Genomic DNA, 26,861 nt, shown 5'->3' on the forward strand with positions numbered 1-26,861 from the left:
CAGTAGAAAATATAAAACATTATAATTATAACTACAAAATTTCAGATATCGGTAGCCAGCCAATTCCCATCCCCCTGTAGAATGGTATAAGCGGTCATTGTTACCGGAATGGAATAAAGGTCAATAGGGTTTTTTCCTGTTTTTTGCGAAGCAGTAGTTCATGGCAGTGTTGAAATGCATATTTTGCCAAAACATTGTGGTCAATGGTCACATTCAGCAGGTGGTTGCTCATGACTGAGTGTTTATATAATAAAACTGATCGGTGCATTACAATTGTGGTCAGAAATGACAGGTGGTCGCTCATAGCAGAGGTCACTCATAACAGGTTTTACTGTATTATTAATAGTTTCTTCAAGCACCATGTGAGTAACAATGTTAAAACAATATCCCTTTTGACTATTTGATGAAAGCATAAAAATTGGCATCATGCAAAGAGAAACTGTTAATATCATAATGTTTCTTTATGAATTGAAACCATTGCATCTCTCTTAATATTCATGATATTTGGATGAAATAAACAATAAAGTGCATTTTATAAGAAAATAAAGCTCTTATTGAAGTACATTTAATCTTAAAATGTTCATTTTATGCACAATAGAAGAGGACATTTTCTTGCATTGTGATCAAGCTATACAAATACTTATGTTGGCAGCAAATGGGGTACTCTGCTAATGCTGGCAGCAAATAGGATACTCTGCTTATGCTGGCAGCAAATTTGGATACTTTGCTAAAGGGAGCAACAAAATGGGATACTTTGCTGATGTTGGCAGCAAAATGTGATACTATCTATCTGCTAAAGTAAACAGACAAAAATAATTTAAAAAATTGACCAATTAGTTGGTCATTGAATACCGTGAGTTTTATGGCTTTTTCTGGGGCTACTCCCACCAATTGTGGGGCCAAACCTCTGTACAGGCCAAAAAATCCTTCATATCTGAGCACCTTCTTGAAGCAATCAAGGCTGTTTTTGTACCTCAACTCGCCGACAGTCCCAAGCCTCTGGTTTTGGAGACGTGTCTTAACAAGATCAATTGGGTAGACAGCAGTGGCACCAACGGCTGGAAATTATTGTCATTATTATTATTATTATTATTACAGTTAAAATCCCTATAAGACATATCATAAAAGTTTTGACACAGCATGGTCATGGTGAGGTTCCAAAAATTTTACAATAATTTACTACAAAGCATTAGTGCCAACATAAAGAAGATGTTTGATTTAATAATTTGACATGATGTGTTGTATTCCTGGAAAAAAATATCTTACCATTGTTTCTTGCTGACTTCTGAAAGAAGCTAGCTCTTTAAATGGATAACTGTTAATCTAACTAGTATTGTTAAACCATCAACAATAAAGCAGTCAAGTCAACTTTGTTGTTTGTGTTTGTCTTCAATGCATCCTGTGTACAAATGTTGCTTAATTCAGGGTTAACAAGATCCAACAGATGATTCCTCAGACATCTGGCATACTAAACCAAGAACTAAACAATGCACTGGTCTACTTGATGTTTCTCACCCGATTTACAAATCATTATAGGTTACTGCATTTGTATGGGAAAATATGAACGAATATTTCGGATGGATATACTGCATGACATTGGGAGTGCAGTATACAAATCCGACTAAACAAGTTCATATTTTCCCAGACAAATGCAGTAACCTTTTTATTATATGCTCATTTTCTTATTCTATGCAAGCCTTAATTATATAAACAAAAATACACTACAAGAAGCAAAGTAACTGAATTTATGCTGTATTCCAAACTAAATACACAAGCACAGATTCTTCAGTACACAACAACATTATTAATGCGCACATAACTCCACCCAGATAAGTTTGAACTTAGCTGTGCACTAGACATCACTTTAGAAAGAAAATGGCATTTTGGTCTACTTAAAATTGAAATTAAGAGTCATACTGTGAATGAATGAGCATTGCAACAACTTTTCCATTTGGCTGGAATGGATCGATTTTGGTGTCTTCGTCGATTCACAAAATTTTTGTGATTATGGCATGGATTTATCAATGTCAATTCTACGTGAAGTACATGTAATTTCAGCGGCGAAGGAGCAGCGTGTTGACATCTGCAAGTGTGTTTCTGTTCTGTCATTGAATGTTTGGAATCATTATGTGGGGAAAATATGAAGTCTTTCCATTGTAATTATCAAAAGGATGCTATGGAATATAATGTCCATTTCATTTTGAGTGCAGTAAGGAGGATGTAACTGCACTTGGAATGTAGTCGGAAGTACAGTACAATTTCGAAATGTGTGCTCAAGCTTTAGAACCCATGACATGGTTCATGTAATTCGGATTTGCAGAACTAAGAAAGTACATTTTGAGGAAATTCAGGATGTAAAACTGTAAGCATATTTTTTGCCATTCATATTACCAGCCACATTAATGCCTTGTCACTTGCATGTTATTTGTAGGGACCCAGCACTTTTATGACCTGTCTGGTGTCTATCGCTAGCCTAAATCCGAAACATTATATCAAAAAAGTTAACATGGAATATTGCAAACCAGCTGGTATGTGGCAGTCCATGAAGCATCTGCTTTAGTTCATTCAGAAACAAATTTAATAAACCAAACATTAAAGCGTCTATTACATGCAGGTTGAGTGAGTGCAATATGAAGGTGTGCAATAAAGCAAAATATTGCATGATTCTGACAATCTAAAGTTACTGGAAACAAAAATGAGCATAAAATTTACTACCAATTTAAAGGAAAACAACAGACTACCAATGCCTGCTGAAACAACTGTCCTATCACTGACTGAAACAAGTTTGTCACACAAAATGTCAGGAGCAGTTTTGGTCATTGCCACAAACATGTACCTTCCCCCTTTCACTATAATCCTTTTTATTTTCTGGTCAGAAATACAGACAGCAGTTCCAGACCATTGCATATACACAGATCTGTTGTCACTATAATGCTAAGTTGGTATGGAACAGAAACTTTTAAGTTTTGTGGGAGTTGAGTGATTTGTTATTATAATCTAAGGTGCCTGACTTTTCAGATCACTCACATCTCACCTCTATCCATGTGGGTTCGAGTCTCAGCTCAGCCAATCTGTGTATGTGACAAAGCTTGCCAGTAGTTTCCCCTGTCTTGGTGTTTCTTTCCAAGGTCTGAATAGATTTTGTTCTAAGTGGGCAAAAAGAACTAGTAGTCTGATATGTTGTTGGAACAGGTCAAGGCATTCTGGTGAAATGTATTCCTATGAAAAATGCAACAAGTTCTTTCCCCTGACTTGGAACAAATGCAAATGCAGTTTTCTATTTATTGCATGCTGCCTATTCAAAAGTTTTTGTTTTGCTATTCTGTTTGAACAGAATTCAAAACCTATTGGGATTAATACAAATTCAATCTGGTGCATTTCTGTAAGAACATTGACAAGCAGACATCACAGAGAACTCCTTAATAGTACTTGTCTGAATGTGTGATGAGGAAATTTATATTGAACATTCATGTCAAACAGTATTATCAACCATGAAAGAAAATAAATATGTAATAAAAATTAATCATTACACTCCGGTGCCATATTAAAAGTTCACAAAATGTCCACCAGTGAAAAATGAGTTCTAACACTAAAAATAATAATTAAAATAAGAAGTGTCCATTTGTACCTAAGATGTACCTTTTTCTCTTGGGTAAACTTCAGCTGGGAGAATTTAGGAAAGTTTTACTCAAGGAAACTCAGATTTAATGGACAACAGGAAATCCCCTTGAAAGTATGATTCTGAAAGTTCTCAAAAATTTTTTTTGCATCATTACAGTCTAGCAAGTGAGGAGGCCATAAGACTGTAGAACTTAGAACTCTCTTTTCCAATGGCAAGGATGCCAAGATACATGTTGTCCTGGAAGGTCCAGTCACTGTTATTAAAGTACTTGGCAACAAATGTCCATACATTATGATCCAGGACAACCACATACTTCTTAGAATTTATACCCTTCCTGGCACAAAGATTTCCATACCACGATAGCTCCAAAACATTCAACTGCATCGAATTGGGGTTCCTTTGTTTTGAAACACCAAAGTTTCATCATTTTTCACCAGACGTAAATTGTCAAGCCTTGGCCGAATACTGTGTTCTGCATTTAATCTGAAGAAAACCTTTGGTCCAGACATAATGTGCCCTCTCATGCATATGTGATCAACATCCTTTCCATCTTTTCGGCCTGTTTAGTGGAGTGATGGACATTTTATAATAGCCATGTTCATTCAACCAGCACTGGACTGTTTGATGTATGATTTCACTAGTGAAGAATTATTAGAAATGGTTAAGAATCTGCCCAAGACATTCTTTTATTCTTCATCACGACCTGCAACCAAAAATGGTCTGCGAGATTCAAAGATCTGAGCCATCTTCCATGCTAGTGTTTTTTCTCTTTCAAATCTGATACTTTTGCTTCTGAAACTTGTAATGGGTAAAATTACTGACATTCATTATTTTCTTAATTTATCCACCACTTTTCCTGATTCATTGAAATTATGATCAATTCTATCTGAGCATTTGTTAATTCTTTTACCCTGTTCTCCATTTTACCAGATAGCGATTAATGGTTGCTTATACAGCAATTATCTCCCTTTTAAGTACACAATATTACCAGTTACTCATTTAAGATGTTCCACATTGAGTGACTCTGAATTACACATTAAAATGTACCTATGTTTACTGGGACAGGAATAGAAGTAATCTTGTAAACTTTGAAGCTGCACCCCAGTGTGTGCAAATTTAAGGCCATGTCATTTTGCTGACATTGGCTAATTATAAAAACACTAGATTTATGCAGAACAAAAACTTGGTCAAGTTAACTTTTTGTGGAAACCGTGCCTGGCCTAAGAGGGACTATCTACTGAAACTTATGAATGTTGGTTCATTCTTTCATGAGTGATTCTGCAATAAATGGATGGGTACAGCAGGGCTGTAAAATTCATTGTCAAAATGTTTTGAATATCCTTTGAGTAAATATTCTTTAGTGATGTAAGTGTACCAACAAAAACTGGAATGGCCAAAGAATGTTGGGAATGACAGTCATACCTGTACAGACTTCATTCAATGGATTTAGTTTGAATATATAATATAGCATTGATGTTAAATTCTTGGGCGAATAAAACAGAATGCATGGTTCCCATGCTTTTCTAAAGATAAATTTCCAGGTCATTTCCAGGATGAAATTATTTTTTTCAAGGTTCACATATGACCATTACTGAATGGAATTAAAGAACATTTTAGATTGTAAAACATACATTTTCTAAACCTAAAGATGTTTCTCTTTCAAGACTCTCCAAAGTCAGAAAAGATGATCATTACAAAACCACAAAATGTATCACATGAAACAAGTTCGACTATATTCCAATAAATTGGCATATAAAGTCATTTCATTGTACAGAACAAAAATTCTAACTTTAAGCTGCTATGTGAGAACAACATAATGAACATAAATTAGTTTTGTTTTATTGCAAACCTTTAATTCTAAAGAATTCTACAGCATTACATATATGCATCTTATATAAAGTAAACATTTCCTATTACAGCATTTAAAAAACCCCCAATAAAAGCAAATAATTAGAATTCTGTCTTGTAACGAAAAGAGTTTAACCCTGAATTTATCTGTGCCAATAAAACCCAAACAAGATTTTTCAAACAACCTAATCTCCTTAAGATGATCTGGTTAAAAATCCATCATTTAAAAAACATTTTCAAAAGGGATGATTTAAATTTTGACAAAAGACCTTCAAAATTATGCAGTTGTATAAACAAGGACTGAATTTTCTGTAAAATCAACTTGTCTTCTTGTAATTCATTAAACCAGTCCCCAATCCTGTATTAACACAGGGGCTCATATTGTTTTTTAATATATAATACAAGGGATGACAGTTTCTCATTTCAGCTCTGAGATTCAACAATTTGGACAACAAATATGGCTTAAAACAAATAGCAGTCTGTTTTCTAATCCGGGTTTTCTCTGAATATTCCCATACCATTTTTCATATTTGGACATTTAGGTTGAGGTGTGGGGCCATTGCAATTGCATATAGAAAATTTGGAATTTGCCGCCACTGTGCGGTGGTGACATATGGTAGTCATTTACCAGCAGGTCTAGCAAATTTAAACTTATGTTATATCGACTTTTACCTGCATGAAATCGATAGGAAAATGATTTATTTTCTCCGAAATGGCAAGTATTATAATTGTTATGTCTTTAATTCGCTGACAGACTAGACGAAACAATGGCATATATGAAACCTGACCCGGTACTCTCCATTTCAATTACCAGTCACATGACTTCACAAATCTCAAACGATGACATCGGGAAGTCCAATAGTCACATGATATCAACAACTCCTTTTTTATGTTGTTGTACCGAAATTCAATTATATTAAATCAAAGTCATATACTTATTGTAAAAACCAGAAAATTCTCAACATATTTATTTCAAGAATGATGACAATAAGCTTACTGCTGTCGCAGCAATCTGGCCAGTCTGATTTATCAAGCAGAGAGCACTTGTCAACATGGTAGTCATGAGATACAAAACTCTGGATTGTTCTTGAATAAATATGGAGAATATTGTGCTCTTTTGATTTTGCATTTTTATTACAACCAGTATACAACTTTCATTTAATATTTTGTAATTTTAATTTTTTTCTCTACAACATTTGAAAATGTGGGTTGTTAGATTTGTCTAGTCGTGCGACTAGCAATGCAAATCGCAAGTACCTGGTTGCATTTTGTCAACGCTGTAGTTTTATCTTGTCTTGCAGCAGATTAAAAACATAACAATTTTAATACTCACAATTTCTGAGAAAATAAGTAATTTTCATATTGATTTCATGCATGTATCACTCGATCTAACAACGTTTAAGTTTGCTAGGCCATCCGGTAAGCGGATACGCTTTGCCACCACCAAGTTGGCCTCTTGTGATGCTAGACTGGTTTTCATACCTTTGATGTACGGAAAGATATGGATATTGAGCTGACTGAAAATAAAAGTCTACTAGATGAATCTAATCCAGTAAGCATTTGGATTGACTCGGCATATATGTTTATTGCAAGCACCCAAATAATCCATACTGCACCCTCCAAAAATATCCTGGTTATTCTGGTTAGAACTCGATAAATTTAACTAATGATCAATTTAGTTATGACTCAATTATGTGATTGTTTCAAGCATCAAGTGGTGGCAGAAAATTCCCTGTTTTTTCCTGACTTTCATCAATATTTGCGAAATTCAAGAACTTTTCACAGTAGGGAAAAAATTACAATTTCTCCCAACTTTTTCCCGATAGTGTGGGAACCCTGAGAATGATATAAAGCAAACATTCTGTTAATTCCATATGTGAGAGATTCAGCAGTAACTGAATGGGCACAACACGGTATTACACAAAGGTCACAGCAGGGCCGTAAGACTTTCTTGTTAACCCATGAGTAAAATGTCTTCAGCGATAAATGGAGCCCAACAAAAAAATGGGTTAGCCCACGAAAGTTGTCAGTGACAATGGTAACTGTGCACACTTCACTCACTGTGTTTAGTTTGAATATACCAAAAAATGCTGACATTACATTCTTGGTGAATAAAATGGAATGGAATAAACTGAATGGTTGGCTTTTCTTTATTAGAGAAAGCAACATCAACAGCAATGCCAATTCTAAGTCCAATGAACGCTTTTATAATTGATGCAGTGATGGTTGAGGTCAGGAAATATTTAACATGCTGTAACTCTTGCCAACCCAAAGCAAAACAAACAAAAAGAACTAGTTGCACATTATAGCAAAGTTGCATTAATAGCTTGACAACAGAACTATTAATATAAGCTGATCAATATCAGCATTTAGTCCTATCTAGATATGATACCTGGGTCACACTGTTGTGTATAAACTTAACCCAAGTATAAATTACTGTTGTTGGATCAAATTCAATAATTTTCTGAAAGAAAACATTATTATTGTGTACGCTTGATGGAAGCACATTACTTAAACTGAAGCAACAATAAATTAGGAACAGAATGAGACATCTTGCGGCACATATAATAACTGGCCATAATAATACTTACATCTTTATCATGATCAATGAGGGCTCTTGTAAATGCATTTACCCAAAAAATGACACCAGTAGATGGCCACATTAATATTCAGGGGAAAAAATGTCTAGTAGGGGTCGGGGGTCTGGACTTTTTCTGGACCCCTGTTCAATTATTATTATTCCTTTTCTATAAAGTGACTCAGTATATGGTGGGTATGGTCATATGTCCCATTTCATTACTTAACTGCATATATAGCATAACTCAGTAAAAGAAAACCTGATATATAAGGCAGTCAGTCCACTTTTGTAGCTTCCATGAATAGCATTACAGTATTGGAGTAATGTATTATTATTATTATTCTGAAAAAAAAACGTATGTAGATACTGACCAAGGAATTCTTTAGATTAAAGATGCAACATATATGTATTTGTTTTTCTATTTTTTACTGAAATTTACGCTATCTCTCTGAATTCCTTAAAATATATTTTCACAAATTTTCCATGAAAACCCTGCATAAATGCATTAATAATCAGGCAGATTAGTGCTAATGAAGAAAATGCTCAATTAGCAACATTGTTGTCTAAGTTCACATGAACTTGCTACTTCCATATTCTGGCAACAATACCAGAATTATTTAAAAAACAAATCATACCGTAAGATGATAAATTAGAGGCGATATCACGTTGTTGCTCCCTTTACCAATATCTATAAGCCCGTGACTGTTACCAGCATATTTACATTCACTTTTCTTCAACCAGTTTGTCGGACTATTTTCATATTTGAAAATCCATTAGAGACTATAATTGAGAAATCTTAAAATTCTGTGAGAATAACCTGGCTTGGAAAATCATTTATTTGTTAATCAATGTTACTGAAATTTGTGAAGAAACTAATACATGCAAACAGAATGTGTAGATTTCACCCAGTTCTCAACTTGTGAAAAATACAGCTTTATGCCTCATATTTGGTTGAAATCAATATGTCCTTTGAAAGTTATTTAGCAGAAATAAGATTTATGATGTAATGGGTGTATGAGAGGTCATATAGGACACAAGGCTTATGGCCTCACCATAATGCCAGAAACATATTAAAAAATGAGTCCAAGAAAAAAAATTAATAAATTCTTTTAACAACATTGCAATTTGTGACAATATGGACAGACATACATGGGCATTACTACATGCCATCTCCATACAATATAACAGGGATACATAAATCTGAAAAATAAACTAACCTCCAGCTATAGCACCAAGTCCAAATCTGTACGCGCTTTCTAAAACTTGTAATACAAAGGTCCTCTCCGTCCCGTGATGTAGACGTATATGTTCCTATAAAAAACATAATAATTTGTTTACATTCTTTTCTTTCACTGTGCTTTCAAATAAAATCAAGTTATATAAATCCAAGGTTTTAATGAGATGGTCTTCGAAAGACTTGTGAACCTGGAAAAACACATAAAACATGGATGGGTGGACATGTACCTCCTTAAATATCAGCACTAAATACTGAACCCTGGATGAACTGTAACTATTTGCAGTGGGTGCATTCCAAGGGGCCCTTCTGAGTAACATTTGCTGCAAAAAGCCATCACAGAAAAACTTGGGAAACAAACATTTAGGTATAGCTGGGTGTTCAGAGACCATGGCTATTTGAAAAGATGGCCTGGAATGCTTGAAATCTAACCCAAATATTGACTCGTCAATACAAATAACATCCCGGATAAACATACTGATATGGGCTATATAGAAAGATAGATGCACAGATGAAAAAGACAGATGGGCAGCTAAGATGAATACTACAAGGCTTCAGCATGTTGATGTGGGCCGAATGACATGCAAAGTGTGTTGCAACTGTGTAATGCAGACAAAAGCAATTTAATCAGAAGTACTTGAAATGTACCATATATACATGTTTTTTAAAGTCAGTATTCAAATGCAAATTGCAAAGACCCAAATCTGCCAGCACATTATATGACAGGTCTGGATCTTATTTATTTCCAGGTAGTTGGGTACGACTTTTAAGCAAATATATATGGATGGGTATACAAATAATTTTTTTTGGCCCAAGCCACAATTCAGTGTATATTCATACAATTTTCCTTTAATGTTTTTCATTCTTCTCCAACTACGCAAACACATTTTTTTTAAACCGTTACAATATACTGTTGATGGTTGATAATTCAGTTGCAATTATATTTCACAGTTTCATAAGTTTCGACAAACAACATTTTTTCAAACATGACTATCTTTTAGTACAAAGCCATACTAAGCATCCAATGGCACCTGTGGGTTAAAACCTCCCAGGCAAAACTCACAATCAACATCAGATCACAAACCAAACAGTGGCAAAGAAGGAAAAATACCACTATTATGTACTACAAAATAACAGTGCCCATGTATCTATGAAGCTGCAGTGCCTCTGTGGTTAGTGTACTGAACTTGTGGTGAAAAAAATACGGCTTCAAATCCTACCACCAGATCAGCCCAGGTCAGCTAGAGTGGTGTTTCCTTGGGCAAGCAACTTTACTCCAACTGCCATGCCACTAAATAACCTGTGTTGCTGTACTGTAAAACACCAAACAAGCCATATTTTTGCCTCCTTGAACTTTCGTTGATTTTTTCTTGCCAAAATTCCAGTCAATTATACTCATGTCAACTGGAAAATCAACATCTTTGCATCGATTATACCTCTTCTAATCGAAGTGCATAAATTTAACTAAAATATTATACTTTCAGTCATTTTCAAATATTTTTTAAATCAAAGCATGTTGAGGGATTTGAACCTGGAGGTCTTGCATATGGTGGCCATATTTTAGCACTACACCAATCAGTCAAGAAAATGGCGGGTTACATTTTTTTCTCCATGATGTTGTCAATATCTATTGAGTCTAGTGAAAAACCATCTTTTGTATTTCACTCCAGTGAATTATTTCTAGTGGAAAATCTACTAATTCATAAGCTAGTATCAAAAACCATACTTTCCATAATTGTCTGATATGCAGTAAAAAAATTTTTTTAAGACAACTCACCTCTGCTATTTGCATCTTTATGGAGAAAGGAGTTTCTCTGCCTTCCATGGGGGATAACTTCTCCAGATCTGCATATGTTATGCGACTACAAAGATAAAAAATCTTAGAATTTTTTTTTTCAACCAAAATATCTCTTTTAAAAACAAATATCAAGATTGTGTGCTTAAAGATGTCCGCATGATGACAAGACAGAATTTCAAGATAGCCATCAATGTGACCATTTCAGAGGTAAGATCAGCATCATTTACTTATAGAAACAAGGCCATACTGCATGAAGGAAGTGTTTTGTTAAAACAACACTATCTCATTCACAAGAAGTGGCTGCAAATAGATTTTTCCCAGTGCTTCATCTGGTGACCATTTTGAGAGTTTATATCAACATTATATTCACGAGGACCAACAGGTTCCCATAAAAGCTGGTAGCTGGTGATATTTTTACCACATATTTGTATAGAAATTGCTGCCAATGATTTCGGAATTTTGAAACAAGTTCTTTTTAAAATTGTTAAATTGATCACTATACTCCATGAGACATGATTCATCAATTAAGATTAATGTCACATTTTCCACAGACATACAAACGATAAAAATGACAATCAACGTGTCAAACATTATGCTTAGTCTGACCAAAATACAACAGATAAAGCACATGATTAACATATAAATAAATAAATAAATACGAAGCACATTCTGAGACAACACATATCTTACACATTTATTAACAGTGGTTGTGTTTAGATTCTTTGAGAAACAAATTTGTAACAACATATATGTAACATTTTCAGCACATATGCAGTATTATAAAGCGGGCCCTTCTGCCCAGGGCTTTGCTCACACCATTATACACAGACACTGTCAGCATATATACAGTATTATAAAGTGGGTCCTTCTGCCCAGGGCTTTGCTCACATTATTATACACAGACATTGTCAGCATATATGCAGTATTATAAAGCGGGCCCTTCTGCCCAGGGCTTTGCTCACACCATTATACACAGACATTGTCAGCATATATACAGTATTATAAAGTGGGTCCTTCTGCCCAGGGCTTTGCTCACACCATTATATACAGACATTTTCTTTTCCTACGTTAATCCTGGTTTGATTTCATCAAGTGATACAAAAAATGTGATTTTTTAATGTTTGGCAAAATATTGTTTTTGGTATGACAAGATGAAATATAACTGGTAAATAAGCAGGGAACAAAATCTCTTATACCAATTTTGCACCAGAATCAAACTTAAGAGGATTAAACTCAATCTTCGGCAAAATACCCAAGCCTCTTTTGGTAAATTTAACTCCGTTTCAGAGGCTGATCATATAAGTATCAGTGACTTAAGAAAGCACTAGGATTGTGATGACCTAATCTGTCATAGCAAATTACATTTGTAATGTTCTGTAAACCATTTCATCGTGTCTGACAACAAAGCAAGTCAGATTCAGCAATGCATCACGATGGCTTTAGCACTGTTGTCAAAGAAGTATGGGGAAATTAACTACATAGAGATGCGAATGACGTTGAATCAAATTTCTTCAGCAAAATGAGTTTCCATGTCTGAAATGTAATGCAGTTTCCATTTATTTGGTCTAGCTCAGAAAGTGCATTTTTGTTGCTGCAGATATAACTTCTGAGGTCACATATCAAATGTCGCATAGCATGATGACAAATCTTTTATTTTCATGTCAAAACATAAGATTTTTTTTTCACAAGTGAAAAAATAGGAACAAAAAAATAAAAGGTTTTAAAAATTGGCTGAGCAGCTTGTATGTGGTTCATTCATAGAATCTAATGGTTGATCATCAACACTCATAACAATTTAAAAACCCAATATAAAAAAACCCCATGCCACAGTGCTGTCAAATTTGGTCTAATTCTGTTTATTAATGTTTGCAAAATCATTAAAACATTTGTCTATTTCTAGTAATGGTGGCCATATTGAAGGGCAGATCATGAACACCCAAGTAAATCTGAAATGTCTTGAGGACAGAATGCTCCCTCATAGTTCATACAAAAATCTCAGGACCGAACTTAAGGACTTTTCAAGGGCCAATTATAATTTTTCCAGGGTTTACTGAAATAAATTTACCCACTTTTAAAGTCAAACTCTGAAACCCCTTTTAATTATCTTTGTCAAGACCAACTTCCAAGTTATAAAAATAAAGTCTTGAATATAAATATCAACATACACTGTAAAAGAAAGTTTGTGTGCTTACTACATATACTCACAAGCCAAGTCCAACTGCAAATTGCAAAGACCCAGATCTGCTGTCACATCATGCAATGGCAGATCTGGGTTTATGCAGTTTGTAGGAAGTAATCAACAGAACAAAGAACACAGACCCTGATCTGCTGGCACATTATGTAATGGCAGATCAGGTTCAATGCTGATAGCAACTGTAGTCAGCTTATGTGAGAATAAATGGCAAACTTTCCAGCTGTATATGTCAAATCACTGTATTTTATCTTCCAAGCTACATCTAGTTTCTACAGCTTAGTTCTTCTCGGATTCTGCCATTTTGATCTTTTTTTCCAGATCATTTCATTCCTGGGTTTTTTCTTTAGCACTTTTCCCCAAGACAGTATGACAAAATTTAAATCTGGTTGCCCTGAGGCTTTTGTCTTCTCCCTGACAGTATCACAGAATGTTAAATCTGGTTGCCCTGAGGCTTTTGTCTTCTCCCTAACAGTATCACAAAATGTTAAATCTGGCTGCCCTGAAGCTTTTGTCCTCTCCTTGACAGTATCACAAGATGTTAAATCTGGTTGCCCTGAGGCTTTTGTCTTCTCCCTGACAGTATCACAAGATGTAAAATCTGGTTGCCCTGAGGCTTTTGTCTTCTACCTGAGAGTATCACAAAATGTTAAATCTGGCTGCCCTGAGGTTTTTGTCCTCTCCATGAGGCTACAGCTTTAACTGATAGTTTGGGAAGGAGATCTCGTTCAAAGATGGGTTCTGAATCATTTAGGAAGGGGAGTGCAGATTTGTAGCTGATTGATATAAAAAGAAAATATCAATGATTGTTCGGAAGATTTGAAAGTGTTCTCCACTGATTGGTGCTTTTTACTTCTCAAACAAGAGGAAAGGTCATAGTTCTCCATTTTACCCAAATCTAATAATTTATTTTACAAAGCACACATTGCCATGGGCCTGTCCCCCTTGAACTATCTAATCCAAGAATATTTTGGATCCATGTTTCCTTTGTGATTGAACACATTTCCCCATCATTAAAGCAGATGATGAAAAATGATATCTGCCATGTTTCATCAGATATCTGTATCGACTGCTTTACCAACAGTAACACCTAAACTATACCTTGGGAAATTCAAGATAAACCCTATTACAGTCAGGTCACAAGTCAAGGGATAATACTGATGGTATCCCAATAAATATATCTTTGCTAGCCAAGGTTTAGATATATTAACCCTATATATACCTTGGTGTATCAAGCAGATATTTCTATGTTTCAGGTCTGTGAATATCACTGGATGCATCGGCAAGCGACTGCATCCAATCAAAATTAAGATGTTCAAATTTGAACACTGTTCCTACATGATCAAGACGAGGGGAGCACACAACTTGAACAGACTCATAAATAAGCAATTTTCCACTGCTGGTCCATGTTTGTACAAATACCTTTCCCTCAAAAAAACATGAAATGACTTCTCTCTGGTACGTAGCCATACTTTCGATTTTAACTTACAAAGTACTTTTTTAAAGTCAATTATCTCCAACATTTTTGGCAGATATACAATGCACCACTTTTACAGGCTATTGGTTAGTTGGTATTACATACTAATGGAGGCAACTCATGAAATCTAATAGATGTTGCTAGGACAAAGTATTAAAATACATGTTCAATCTGCCAAGGTGTAGATAGGGTTAACAAATCAAAACCTTGGCTAGTGAAGATGCAATAAATATGTGTGATAAAATGATGTATGAAAATGAATGATGATGCTGTTTTCCCCAAAAATAATTATAGAAGTATAAAAATTAAACACACAACAACAATACATCATATATTAAGGAAATTTAAAGGGTCTTAAAGGGCTATTAATACAAATTTAAGGGTTCCAAAAGGGCTGTTAATACAAATTTAAGGGTTCTTAAAGGGCTGTTAATACAAATTTAAGGGTTCTTAAAGGGCTGTTAATACAAATTTAATGGTTCTTAAAGGGCTGTTAATACAAATTTAAAGGTTCTTAAAGGGCTGTTAATACAAATTTAGAGGTTCTTAAAGGGCTGTTAATACGAAGTTAAGTGTCATGTTTACCCCGACCCAGAGTAGCCCAGTTTGAAACATGTATAATCAAGGCAATTCTGACGGGTCATTGTTTGATGTCGAACATTGCTGAAGGCTAGCACTAATCCGTTACGTAAGATTGTTGTGGCTAGAATTGACGGACCGGACATTGGAGTTGCAAAGTCACAGACAGCCAATTATCACCTAGGTGTCGAAATGTTTCCAAGATCAAAAGAATTGCCTGAAGAAGTGGGAGTGTCCTAACTTCTTTCCCCTGCAAACAGACAGACAGGTTGAACTGGCCGCTAAGACGATTGGACAGGGGCACAGCGCCACCCAATCAGAATCGAGATTGGGGGGGGGGAGACCTTGATTTGGGTAGAATGATATCCCTGCGTTTTCCGGCAAAAGTTAGTTCGCTGAAAGAAATTATCCAGAGAAGAGGTTAGCGTAACTCCGAATAGCCATTCGTTATTGGCGGGAAAAGCTTCAAAAGGTCAGTAGATATTTGTTCGGTCTTTGTGGAATGCGACTGCATTTTAATTGTAGGTCGTATGTATACTTTATTAGTACTAGAATCGTAGTACGAAGAATTACTTTGTTTTGTTAATATGTTTGCATATTTTGAAGAAATGAGTTGATATTTGTAAAGAATTATATAGCTTGCCAGCCGTCGTAAGAGTTAATATTGTAATTTACTATGTGGGTATTTTATAGTAGACTAACACATATGTTCATATGATTATAGATTTTGCCATTGTTGAATATTTGTAATGTACAGACATGCGTCTGATTTTGTCAGATTGTAGTACGATGAGATTAAATATATATGTGTATATACTGACGTGACGCAATGTATTGATGTCTGTATAACAATTCGCTGATACTGTGTTATTACGCCATTGTTTACCCTGCAAGAAGTGTGTGGGAATTTCGATGTGTATGCATGCGTGGCCGAAACAGTGACAGCTATCTGATGGTTAATTGTCGTTATAGTGTGAGGTAAGGTTCGATAAAACATTTGTTAACGCCTTGTGGTTTTCACAGGAAGCTTTGAGGGACAGACCAGTCAAAGTTTGGTCCCGTTGTCTCGGATAGAGAGACGGAGGAAAGGAGGGAAGAAGAGGGAGAAGTTGAAGTCTGGGAGCGGAATTGGAGGAGGAGATAATAGAGAGGGGAAGGAGAAGTTGAAGTCTGGAGCGAAGGAGGAGGAGATAGTAGAGAGGGAAACAGACAAAGGAGGAGTTAGAGGAACAGAAAGAAGGAAGAATCAGCGGGAAGAAATAGATGAGTAGATGCAAGGACAGGGGGAAAATCGAACTCACACTGTAAATCACGGGATGAATTAGGCTGTCACTTGGTCGAGGGAAAGACGAGTGATTGGAAGTTATCGTTTTTAAATTATCACATTTATTAAATTGTTATTGATTGAATTTCATCTTCGTGTTCTCTATAATTTAACCGTCGGCATTGCTGACTGGGGGCTCAGAGCTGTAAATCTACATCATCACTAATTTAACTTTCTAACCTAACGAGCCAGGGTGGAACTTTCAATTTAATTTAATTAAATTATATTGGGAGAACCCCACCCCAATACGACAGAACGCCACATTAAGGAATTTTTCAGGACCTGTGCAAATTGTGTCTTTGTAAAATTATGTTCAAACTGGTGAAGTAGTTTTTGAGACGTTGTACATAACAAATGTGAATGGGTGATGCACAACAGGCCATACCATAAGCTCCCATGGTCTTACAATGACCGAAGCTCTGTATTTCCAATGCATAAAACTAACTTCAACATGGGACATCCTAACCATAATTTCAGTATAAAATCTAAGTTTTGAACGTCACTTTAAACTACTGACACTGGACTGCTTAGTATGTTCATTTCAGAAGTCAATTTTAGCCATTTGCCCGCACTTGTAGCCAAAATCCATATGAAGGACATGTTGTTGTTGTTGTTGTAGAGTTTAACGCCATTTTTCAGCATAAGACGGGCTATACATGGCAGCCAGTATAAATGGTGGAGGAAGAACCAGGGAAAACCCCATGCAAAATAAAATTATTTTTATGTGTATTTTAAAATGGTGTTAACTGCAGACTGGTGCAGAATCAAATTTGATGTTTTTATAAAACACAAAATTTAAATGGCGTGCATATTTATAAGAACAAGTGATGGCTGACCTTTACTTAGTAGGAAATTCAAGATGTATCATGATTCTTACTATGTTTTTATTCCTAGACTATTCACCAATAATTGTAATTGCCATAGTATTTGTCTACCAACCCACCCATTTCCAGTTTCTTTTACACCAGACTTAAAAAAATAGAAAACAGAGCATCAACAATATAAAAATATATACCAAACCGTCATTTCATTCATCAGTTTATAATTTCTAACCTGAAGGGGGCTCCTAACATTTCATCTTCCTAATGTTACAAACCAAATAGCAGTTGTTGATGTAAACAACCAGAGAGACTGCTCACTCTCATATTCCAATTTCAAGAATATTCCATTTTCAGAAAAAGCTGTTGTCTGCATCTAATATTTGCAATGTTTATTTTTTTTATTTCATAAAGTTAACTGAACAAAGCAAAAAGGTGTGGAGGAGAAATGTGATGAAAGGGATTTTAACTCTAAAAGTGAAATTTAAGGAATTATTCAGAGCTTTTCAAAGATTGCAAACTGTATCAAATCTGCTGTTTAAAAAAAAATAGAATTGCCCAAGCAAATCTGCTGTTTTAAAAAATAAAGACTTGCCCAGTCAAATATGATGATAGTAAAGAAACTCCCATTTGGTTTGAAATGTGAACAAGATGACAGTTAGAGACCTCCTTTTGAAGATCAGGTTTAAAATGGTAAAGTAATGAATAAAATTACATTTTGTGCAGTTTTTTATATCACTGTTGCTTTCAACACCAGTATAAGGATACAAACTTGGGGGGTGTGTGTGGCAGCAATAGCTTGTCCAGTTATAGGTCTTGCACAATTATACTGCATACACTATATATATCAAATAAAATATTTCAAAGTAAAAATTACAGCATTTTTAAATGATTCTTCTCATACTTCAGATTTGTTGCCTGCTAAAGAATTTTATTAATCCAGTACTTAAAAGAAAATATATCCGTCTGAAAGGACCACCTTCAAAAATAATTGTATGCAAGGTACCAGAGGTGCCATTTTTAGCTTCTTTTTCACAAAACATCTATGTCCATGAGTTGAATAATGCCATGATAAAGTAGTATAGGAACATACATAACTGTCAAAGCATGGCAAAATTTAAAAAGCAACTGGCTTCATTTAAGCTTAGAGGCACACTAAAGACACACAAAAATACTTGCCACCATTTTTCAGACTCAAACTCTATGGGTGATTTAATTAATACCCTTTCACATATCCCTTTCCCATTGGACAAAAGTGATATCCTTTTCAAATACCAGAGAACCAGAAACAGATGGCAGTTTCATATCTTATCACTGGTTTCATAATACTCTGCATGATCCATTTTGCTGAATTAAGTCTTGAATCACTTATTACTAGGAACTTCTGGGGTTTTCCTCTACATCTTTGTATCCAAGCCCCAATGCACTGGCCTCTTCCTTGGACCAGCCAGCTCAATTTATCTCCTTTCCAAAACTGACACGGATTATAATGTGCATGCTATACTTCACTCACCTTGTGACTATTTCACTCGCTGATGTGTTTTATTTTTTTAAATTTCTTTTTTATGAAATTTTTCTGAAAGTTGCATTTGACCCAAAAGTGTTTGACAATATTCCATTTGGCCACAGCATTATCATACCTGACACATGTCAATCACGTATTTAAAGGATCACAAATATAATTATATTTGTCATATTCGCCATTAATTTGTGACAGATGCAACTGTTTTGTAAAAATAAAGAATATTTCTATATCATTAAAGTCATGACAAGATTCCTTGGGAAATTCTGTACATTCCTAATTGATGGAAACTACCTACGTACTGATATGGTGCAAAAGTACCCTGGTATGTACCACTGGAATAATACACTGTATTTAACTGGTATATGGCACACCTGTATTTTTTTTACCAGCATTATCAGTAAATCAACCATTAGGCTGATCTACTGATAATGTTGATAAAAACTAAACTATAAGGGTTATCTTATGTGCGCTACAACTGATTCTCATCAACTTTTACTTTGTTATTGAGATGCCACATACATAGATACATACATAAATACTTTTAGACTTTATATACAAATCTTAGTGAAATGTCCTCTTAATTCATTATACCCTGGAGATTTTTTTCATTTTGCCTGAAATGGAAGTGAGACATTTTTGGGGTTACATTTGAATACATTTAAATACATCTGCTTCCAAGAGATTTCTGTTTAGCCGGTTATTTAGTTAATTATGCTTTGGATTGGCTTTTTTGCCTGCACATGCGCAGAAGGGTAAAAACTGGACTTTGGCCAAAACATATAAAATCTGGACACAAACTCCAGTAATTTTTTGCAGGTCTCAAATTTACATTTTTCCTGCTCTATTTTGTAATGTGCACAGAAGTCTATAATATCTGGCATTATAATAAATGGTGTCAACATTACACAACTATGGTACAACCTCATGATGCATAAACTTGGTTAACGAGTTAAGCAGAGACGTAGAAATATATCATTTAATTCAACTGCATCACTGTCAGCCATGCACATTTTTGTTTATATATTTTCCAAGTTTTTAAACATTTAAAATGAGTTACTAAACTAACCTGTTTACACAAGTAAACATCACATAATTAGGTACGGGCCTGCTTCTGGGGGTCACCAGAAAACTACATTGCATTAGTTGTCATATCAATATGTCATATCTGTGACAAAAGCAACATTTTCTGACTGGAAATCCAATTTGTGAACTGATATTTCATTATATAGGATTTTACATTGTCCCAGAAATCCAGTTAGACTCAACAAGGCATAGAGAAATTCCACTTGAAAGTTATTCTACATCTGCTCAACATGAAAAGAATATTCTTGTAGTTTACCTCACCTACTCCTTATCCAATTGCCAGTAAAAATTACTTTATTTCCAAACCAGACAGGAAATTCAAATAAAGCAGCCTTCAAGCATAGTGGATGTGTGATGTGATTTTGATTTTTAACATAGCTTTAACAATTTTTCAGTCATATCGCTATGATGTCTTCAATGTGGCAGTTTATAGTGATGTCTAGCACTGGGGCATCATGCCGCAGACATGTAGCATGATGTCCCACCCAGTCACTTTATCCTGACACCAGGCTGACCAGTCCTAACACTAACCTCTTAATGCTGAATGCCAAGCGAGGCAGCTGTAAGTACCATTTTTGTAAGTCTCTCGTATGACTCGGCCGGGTATCGAACCCATGACCTCCCGCATCTGAGGCAGACGCTCTATCCACTAGGCCACCGGAGCGGTTCAAGCATAGTGGAGAGAAAACACTTGTTTGGAAATTTAAATCAGCCTTAAATTCCATCCATATAGTCACATACTCATTTAAAATGGAGGGAGAAATGTTTGATTTTAACAATAAATAAAGCAATTTAAAAAGCAGCCAATCCCTCCAAAGAAAACAGATAAAGCCAATTTCCAGAACTGCAGTAACCTCATTACTGTGACACTGCCTTGTGACCTAAAAATCATTATACACCCACTTCAAGTTTCATAGTCATCAATGCAGGCACTAGTAGGTACGGTTGATTTTAAAGATCAATGACCAAGACCTTTAGTCATGGTATAGGGTCTTCAGCTAAACTTATGCAGAAACCATTATTTTCCTATCAGACATAACTAGAGCTTGGTACTGCTGTATTTCTCAAGGTGTAGTGATATGTACCCCAGTATACTGCAATTATATTTGGGACCAACAATTCAATGTTCTGGGGCAGGGGCTAGACGCTTTTTTAATTCCATCTGTCAGAAACTGGAAAAAATATCCTGCTCAGATCTATAGCTAAATAACATTATATCGATGATATTACTAGGGAAAAAATGAATTACCATGAGATAAAAGAAAGAAAATTTCAGCTCAAAAGAAAATAACAGCCCCTTCCTCTCATCCTTCCCTTGATAATTAAATGACAATCACCTTGCAATAGATGAATTTACTATGTGCATGTTAACTGTTGTACAAGTTGCAATCTAAAATGTGTAACTACAGTGAGATGATTAAGTTTACTCTATAGCTGATACTGTGAAAGACATAGTGCTGATATTAAGAGCTAGACTACTGATATAATAGGCAGGCAAACTGAGTGGGATGCCAACACTAGGGCAAAATATTTATTAGCGAAGGCCAGTAAACATAAAACACACTTACTCTAAAAATGAAAAAACATTTAGTGGACTTAAGTATAGTTCAAAAAGAAATCAAAGTGGGCTCCTGAAAATCGTAAGATGAATCTCAGTCTCACGAAGGAGTACACATGCTTAACACATTCCTATATGCTACTTGGTTTACTCTTACTCAAAAAGACCTGTAAAGAACTGACTTAATGAAATACAGCAAAAACATGAAAATACGATTTCTGGTCAAGTCCAGATAATAGTTTGTCCAGGTTTTGTCTGGATCAGGTTTCAATGTTAGATTCAATGGAGTTGGTCAGTGAACCAGAGTAACTTCACAAGAGTATCTAAAGGCATTTTAATGTCATGTTTCTCATACAAAATATCGGTATGGTCATTTGTTGCAGCCAGACAAAAATGCAACAGAAAAAAAAATCCCACATAAATCAAAGCAAGAACTTGTGGCAAAAATAGCAACATCCTGATGCTTTTTTCTCTCAATTATCAATTCTTTATACCATTCTGATCATAACCACCCTTAGCTATATCCCCCTTTGGTAAACAGAAAATCGAAGACCGATTCACACTGCTATGCTATGCAAAGTTTCAAAGTTGCAGAAAAGGCTGCAAAACATGAAATGAACCAATTCCCTAATGGACAAGGTAATCTAGTCCAAGTCAAAGATAAAAATTATGATGCTTACTTGTGTTACTAAAAATAGATTCCACGGAACATGTTGTCACTTTAGTAACGATGAATGCACAACCCACTCATTCCGTCTATCAGATTTTAAAAATTACCCGAAAAGCTTTGACACACGACGTTCAAACTGACAAAAACAGCCACTTTTGGTAAAAGTGATGTCTATGTCTCTCTATACAATAAAGGGTCTAACAAAAAGTAAATTACAACAACCAGAGATATAAAATAAAATCACAAGACTACATTTTGGTGATGGAAGTATGCAAAGAACAAGTCAAGTCATAAATACCTGTTTCCTAGATGACCAGAAACTGCCCCATGCCTTGAGGGAAGGAAAATTAGATGCTAAATACAGAGTATTATTGGATTTGGGGACATTTATTAAGACAAACAGGAAAAAAGCAGCTAAATATGAATGCTCTCTTTTACTGGATGGTGGAAGTGGGTTTCACTTTCATGCTGTATATATAAAAATATTTGTAAGACTGTATTAAATTATGTTTCTCAATGTTCAGACTGTGTTTCAAACATTAATTTGATTTATTCCACTGACCTCTATGCTGATGATACTACACTACTGGAGTCAACTAAAACCAAAATTGAACTTAACAGACTTGACATATGGAGCAAGGAAAACTGTATGATTATAAATACAGAAAAAAAACTTCTAGTTACAACAAAACAAAAATGAGCAAGGCTGGGTAACAATGTTAACATGAAAATGATCTTTCAGGATAAAGTTCTTGGTGTTATTTGTAGAAAACAATCTAACTTGGTCTATTCAAGATAAATATATTTCAAAACGGTAACTTTTATCTTTGGCTTCAAAAAAAAAAAATCAAAACATTCATTCCTTTTCAGTACAGGGTCATCAGCCACATCTGGACTACAGTAACGTGATTTGGGGAAATGCCTCTAAATCAAACATAACAAATCTTGTAAGACTCCAAAAGAAGGCATGCGATTTAATTTTGGATAAATGTGTAGCCAATTTTCAGGATGCAAATAATTATATACAAATTTTAGCAATATATGAAAGAATATTCTTTAGAAAGACCAAATTCATGCTTCAAGTGTCCAGTAGAGCCATTCCTGTCTATCTATGCAATATCTTTCACCAAAGAGATGCTGACAGTACTCCAAATTTAAAGTGTGTTAGAAGTAAAAATGACGTTATACCAAAGCCAAAGAAGGAATTGTACAAAAAGAGCTTTCAATATACTGGTCCACTAGTATGAAACATTAAATGCAATAACATAAGGCAGGCTCCTAGCATTTCTCCTTTTCATAATCCAATGTTTTAAATGGACATAGTCTAAATACACCTGAACGTGTCTAAGTAATATAAAATACCTCCTGCTTTTCTCTGATTAGACATCTTTTTTTTATACAGATGTTACAAGTCTATGCTCTTAAAATAAGTAACAGAAAAGAGCGAAGACAACAAGCTTTGTCAAATTTAACAAATAATTTATTTCCCTAGAATACAAAGTGAAAAATGAGAAAAGAGAACTTACGGTATTGCAAATTAAATCCAAAAATACTGTAGTATCATCAATTTTCATGGGGGACCAATTTTCATGGTTTTCATTGTTGCCCCGAACCACAAATTTAAATCCCCAGCGAAAAATGAGCCATGTAGGATGATGCCCCCGCCACCCATTTCTAACAGTGTTTCATTCCAAGAGATTAACACAGCTACTAAGTATTTGATAAATCAAGGTCAATACTGTAATCTGGTAATTGCATATTAGCTTTTACATGTTTGTTTTATTTTTTATTTTAACCTTTTGAAACAAGAATTATAAATCATTTTATATTGTTTCAATGCACACGTTCAATAAGGTATCCAACTGCCATAATTTTACACTCACTGCCTTAAATCAATATGTGAGCTAAGTAAGGATAGAGAGAAAATAGAGAAAAAGCATAAGGTATTCAAACAATAGTAATATTGAAAATGAAAGAAAAAATAATACAAAATAACAGGATATAAAGTTTAATACTTATTCAAATCGATCCTTCATTCCAGTACAACTTTTGTTGCAACATTTGAATCCTTCTGAAAGCACATTTCATTTTGTCCATGCATTTTTAATCCAAAAGAACAACAATCCTGTAAAATACTATAACTATTTCTTGAAATACTAATGAAACACTATGTATATACACTAATTACAGCAAAGTATTAAAGCTCATACTTCACATATTTTTGGACAAACTACTGTATCAACATTGTGTCAATCAAGTCTCATGGCACTCACTAATGCTTCTTAGTTAATAATCCCCAAATTGCTGAATTAAACAAGTCCAGTTTCCTCAAAACCTCTGATAATTAGGTCCAATCTTTCACTCATTGTCGCATGAGCTGCAATTATCCATTCATTGGGAGAGGGGGGTATTAAGTTGAATTTTATCATTCTTAAGCCACTGTGTTAACGTCATGATCATCAAAAAGTACTAATGGTGCAACTTGATGGGCAATGGTTTAAGTAAGAGATCATTCATATGTACTTTAATAACCAATTGGCCTAGTGTTGTTGGCTGTGTTGGCTTCCTTTGATGCTGAGCATTCAAACGAAAACATGGCAATGTGATTAATCTTGACAGGTGTTTTATTTGTGCTCATAGAGCTGGAAGTATTGTTTTAGTTTGTTGGCTGCGTTGGCTTCGAATGATGTTATTTACTTGGTCAAAAACACATTGTAAGTATTGAACTTGCCAGGTCTTTAATTTGTGCTCATACAGGTGGTAGTATTGTTTTAAACATTAAAGTGGTCGCCGTTTGCATCAGCAGTTTTATTCTTTTGTATTCTTTATTTTAGGTATTTGCCGAGGTTAAACCATGAAATTAAACACCTACTAATATGCAAACTCTGACAGGCAAAACCAAGTACCCAAGAAAATGCCTTTAAAAAAAATACAAAACCAAGTATCCATGAAAATGCCTTTAAAAAAAATACAAAACCAAGAAAATTGAGCCCAATGAAAACAAATGATACTACAGTAATCCAAGAATTAAAGACATGAGTCCTGGTAATAAAAAGTCCTGAATACAACTCGGTTCAAGTCTTGAAGAGATTCAAAATTTAAGACGATGACATGTCTGTTATGGCCTGCAAAGTACTTACGTGTCAATAGTCTCTTGTTGAATCTAGGTTTGAATTCAGTATTAATTCCAGTTAATATCTTTATCAAAGATTTTTATCTGAGCACTTTTGTGTTTCCAGAGAAAATAATCACTTGAAGTCACTAATTTGAAGAAAATAAAATTCAGCCCAAACTGGTCAAAACATCATACAACTTAAAAGTGCTAGATGTTAAAGCATGACTGGTAAAATCCTCAGTCACAAGATAATCTAGTTTTCTGCTTGACCTCAGGTAACAATTATCATTTTCTAAAAACAGCCATTACCTAATGGAAAGTAACTTTCTAGAATGATCTAATGAGCCTTATTTATTTATAACCCAATAGGCTATAAAATTCACTTAGTAATCTCCAAAACCCTGACCCTGATCAACATATTTAAATCTTTTTGTTTACCTGAAAAATAATCCTGATAATAAGCTCATACACATAGAAAATAATGAAGCTATTATTAGACGTTTACATAAATGAAATAAAAACAGTCAATCAGGTCAAGCAGATATGAACTCAATTTTGGACAAGGTCAAGTCCAGCATACAATGTTACATTACAATAATATGTAATGAAAAAAATAAAAAATAAAACTAACAATTAAATTAAATATACATAACACAGAATAATTTTTAAATACATTTTACTTATTTTTATATGCTTAATGATGTTTGTGTATGTTCAGCTTGAACTCTGTTTGAAAATCCATAGAACTCAATTCTTTAGTTATGCCAAATTGTTGTCATATTGTGCTGTATATTCTGTATATAATGGAAGGCCTCAAGGTAGATTTGTTCATGTAACATTCTCTAACTAAAGCCGTACTACTGGTATTAATATTGTTTTTCTGCAATGGTTTCTATCATGCCACCTGAAGCATATATTTCCTGTAAGTGTTACCTAGGATATCATGCAACAAGCATTCAGCTGAATATAATGTATTGCAGCCAACTTTACAAATACCTAAACTTTAACATAAATATTCATGCTGATGACAATGTCATTCCTGTTGCAAATGGAGAAATTATCACTATTCCCATGCACATTTACTCAAGAAAGGAGATAATCCCAGTACATGACCAGTGCCAGATTAAGCTAGTGCGGGGCCTGTAGCATATGTCATAAAGGGGCCTTAAGTTTTTAAAATAACCAACATAAATATTAAAACACATACATTTTTAACTTGCACAGTAAAGTAACTGTATTTTTTCATTTGCTATACAGCCAGATAATATGACAATTATGTCTGACATTTCAGTCATAGTATTATTTACGTGTAGGTAATTGATAGCTTGAAAGCATTTAGCATGGGGCCCTTAGCATGTGCTATTTTTGCTACTAGGATAATCCGGCACTGTACATAACAAAGAAACAAAACACCAAATGAACCTGAATTGATCAAATGGAT

General features: G+C 34.7%; 1 protein-coding gene across 2 annotated transcripts in view; it reads right to left on the reverse strand.

Moving 5' to 3' along the window:
• Positions 1-26,861, reverse strand: part of LOC149791627 (electrogenic aspartate/glutamate antiporter SLC25A13, mitochondrial-like) — a 113,582-nt gene that overhangs the window by 49,921 nt on the left and 36,800 nt on the right. Inside the window, exons 10-13 of one of the 2 annotated variants that reach the window (XM_089970183.1) lie at positions 22,604-22,636; positions 11,060-11,144; positions 9,266-9,359; positions 853-1,058 (exon numbers count right to left, since the gene is read on the reverse strand). In XM_089970183.1, the coding sequence (XP_089826309.1) occupies positions 853-1,058; positions 9,266-9,359; positions 11,060-11,144; positions 22,604-22,636 (418 nt within the window). The remainder of the gene's footprint in view (positions 1-852; positions 1,059-9,265; positions 9,360-11,059; positions 11,145-22,603; positions 22,637-26,861) is intronic. The other variant, XM_089970184.1, reaches the window with a different exon arrangement.

This window comes from Sinohyriopsis cumingii, chromosome 9, assembly GCF_028554795.1.
Source record: "Sinohyriopsis cumingii isolate HCF-2022 chromosome 9, ASM2855479v2, whole genome shotgun sequence".
In the NCBI taxonomy this organism is placed as follows: domain Eukaryota; kingdom Metazoa; phylum Mollusca; class Bivalvia; order Unionida; family Unionidae; genus Sinohyriopsis; species Sinohyriopsis cumingii.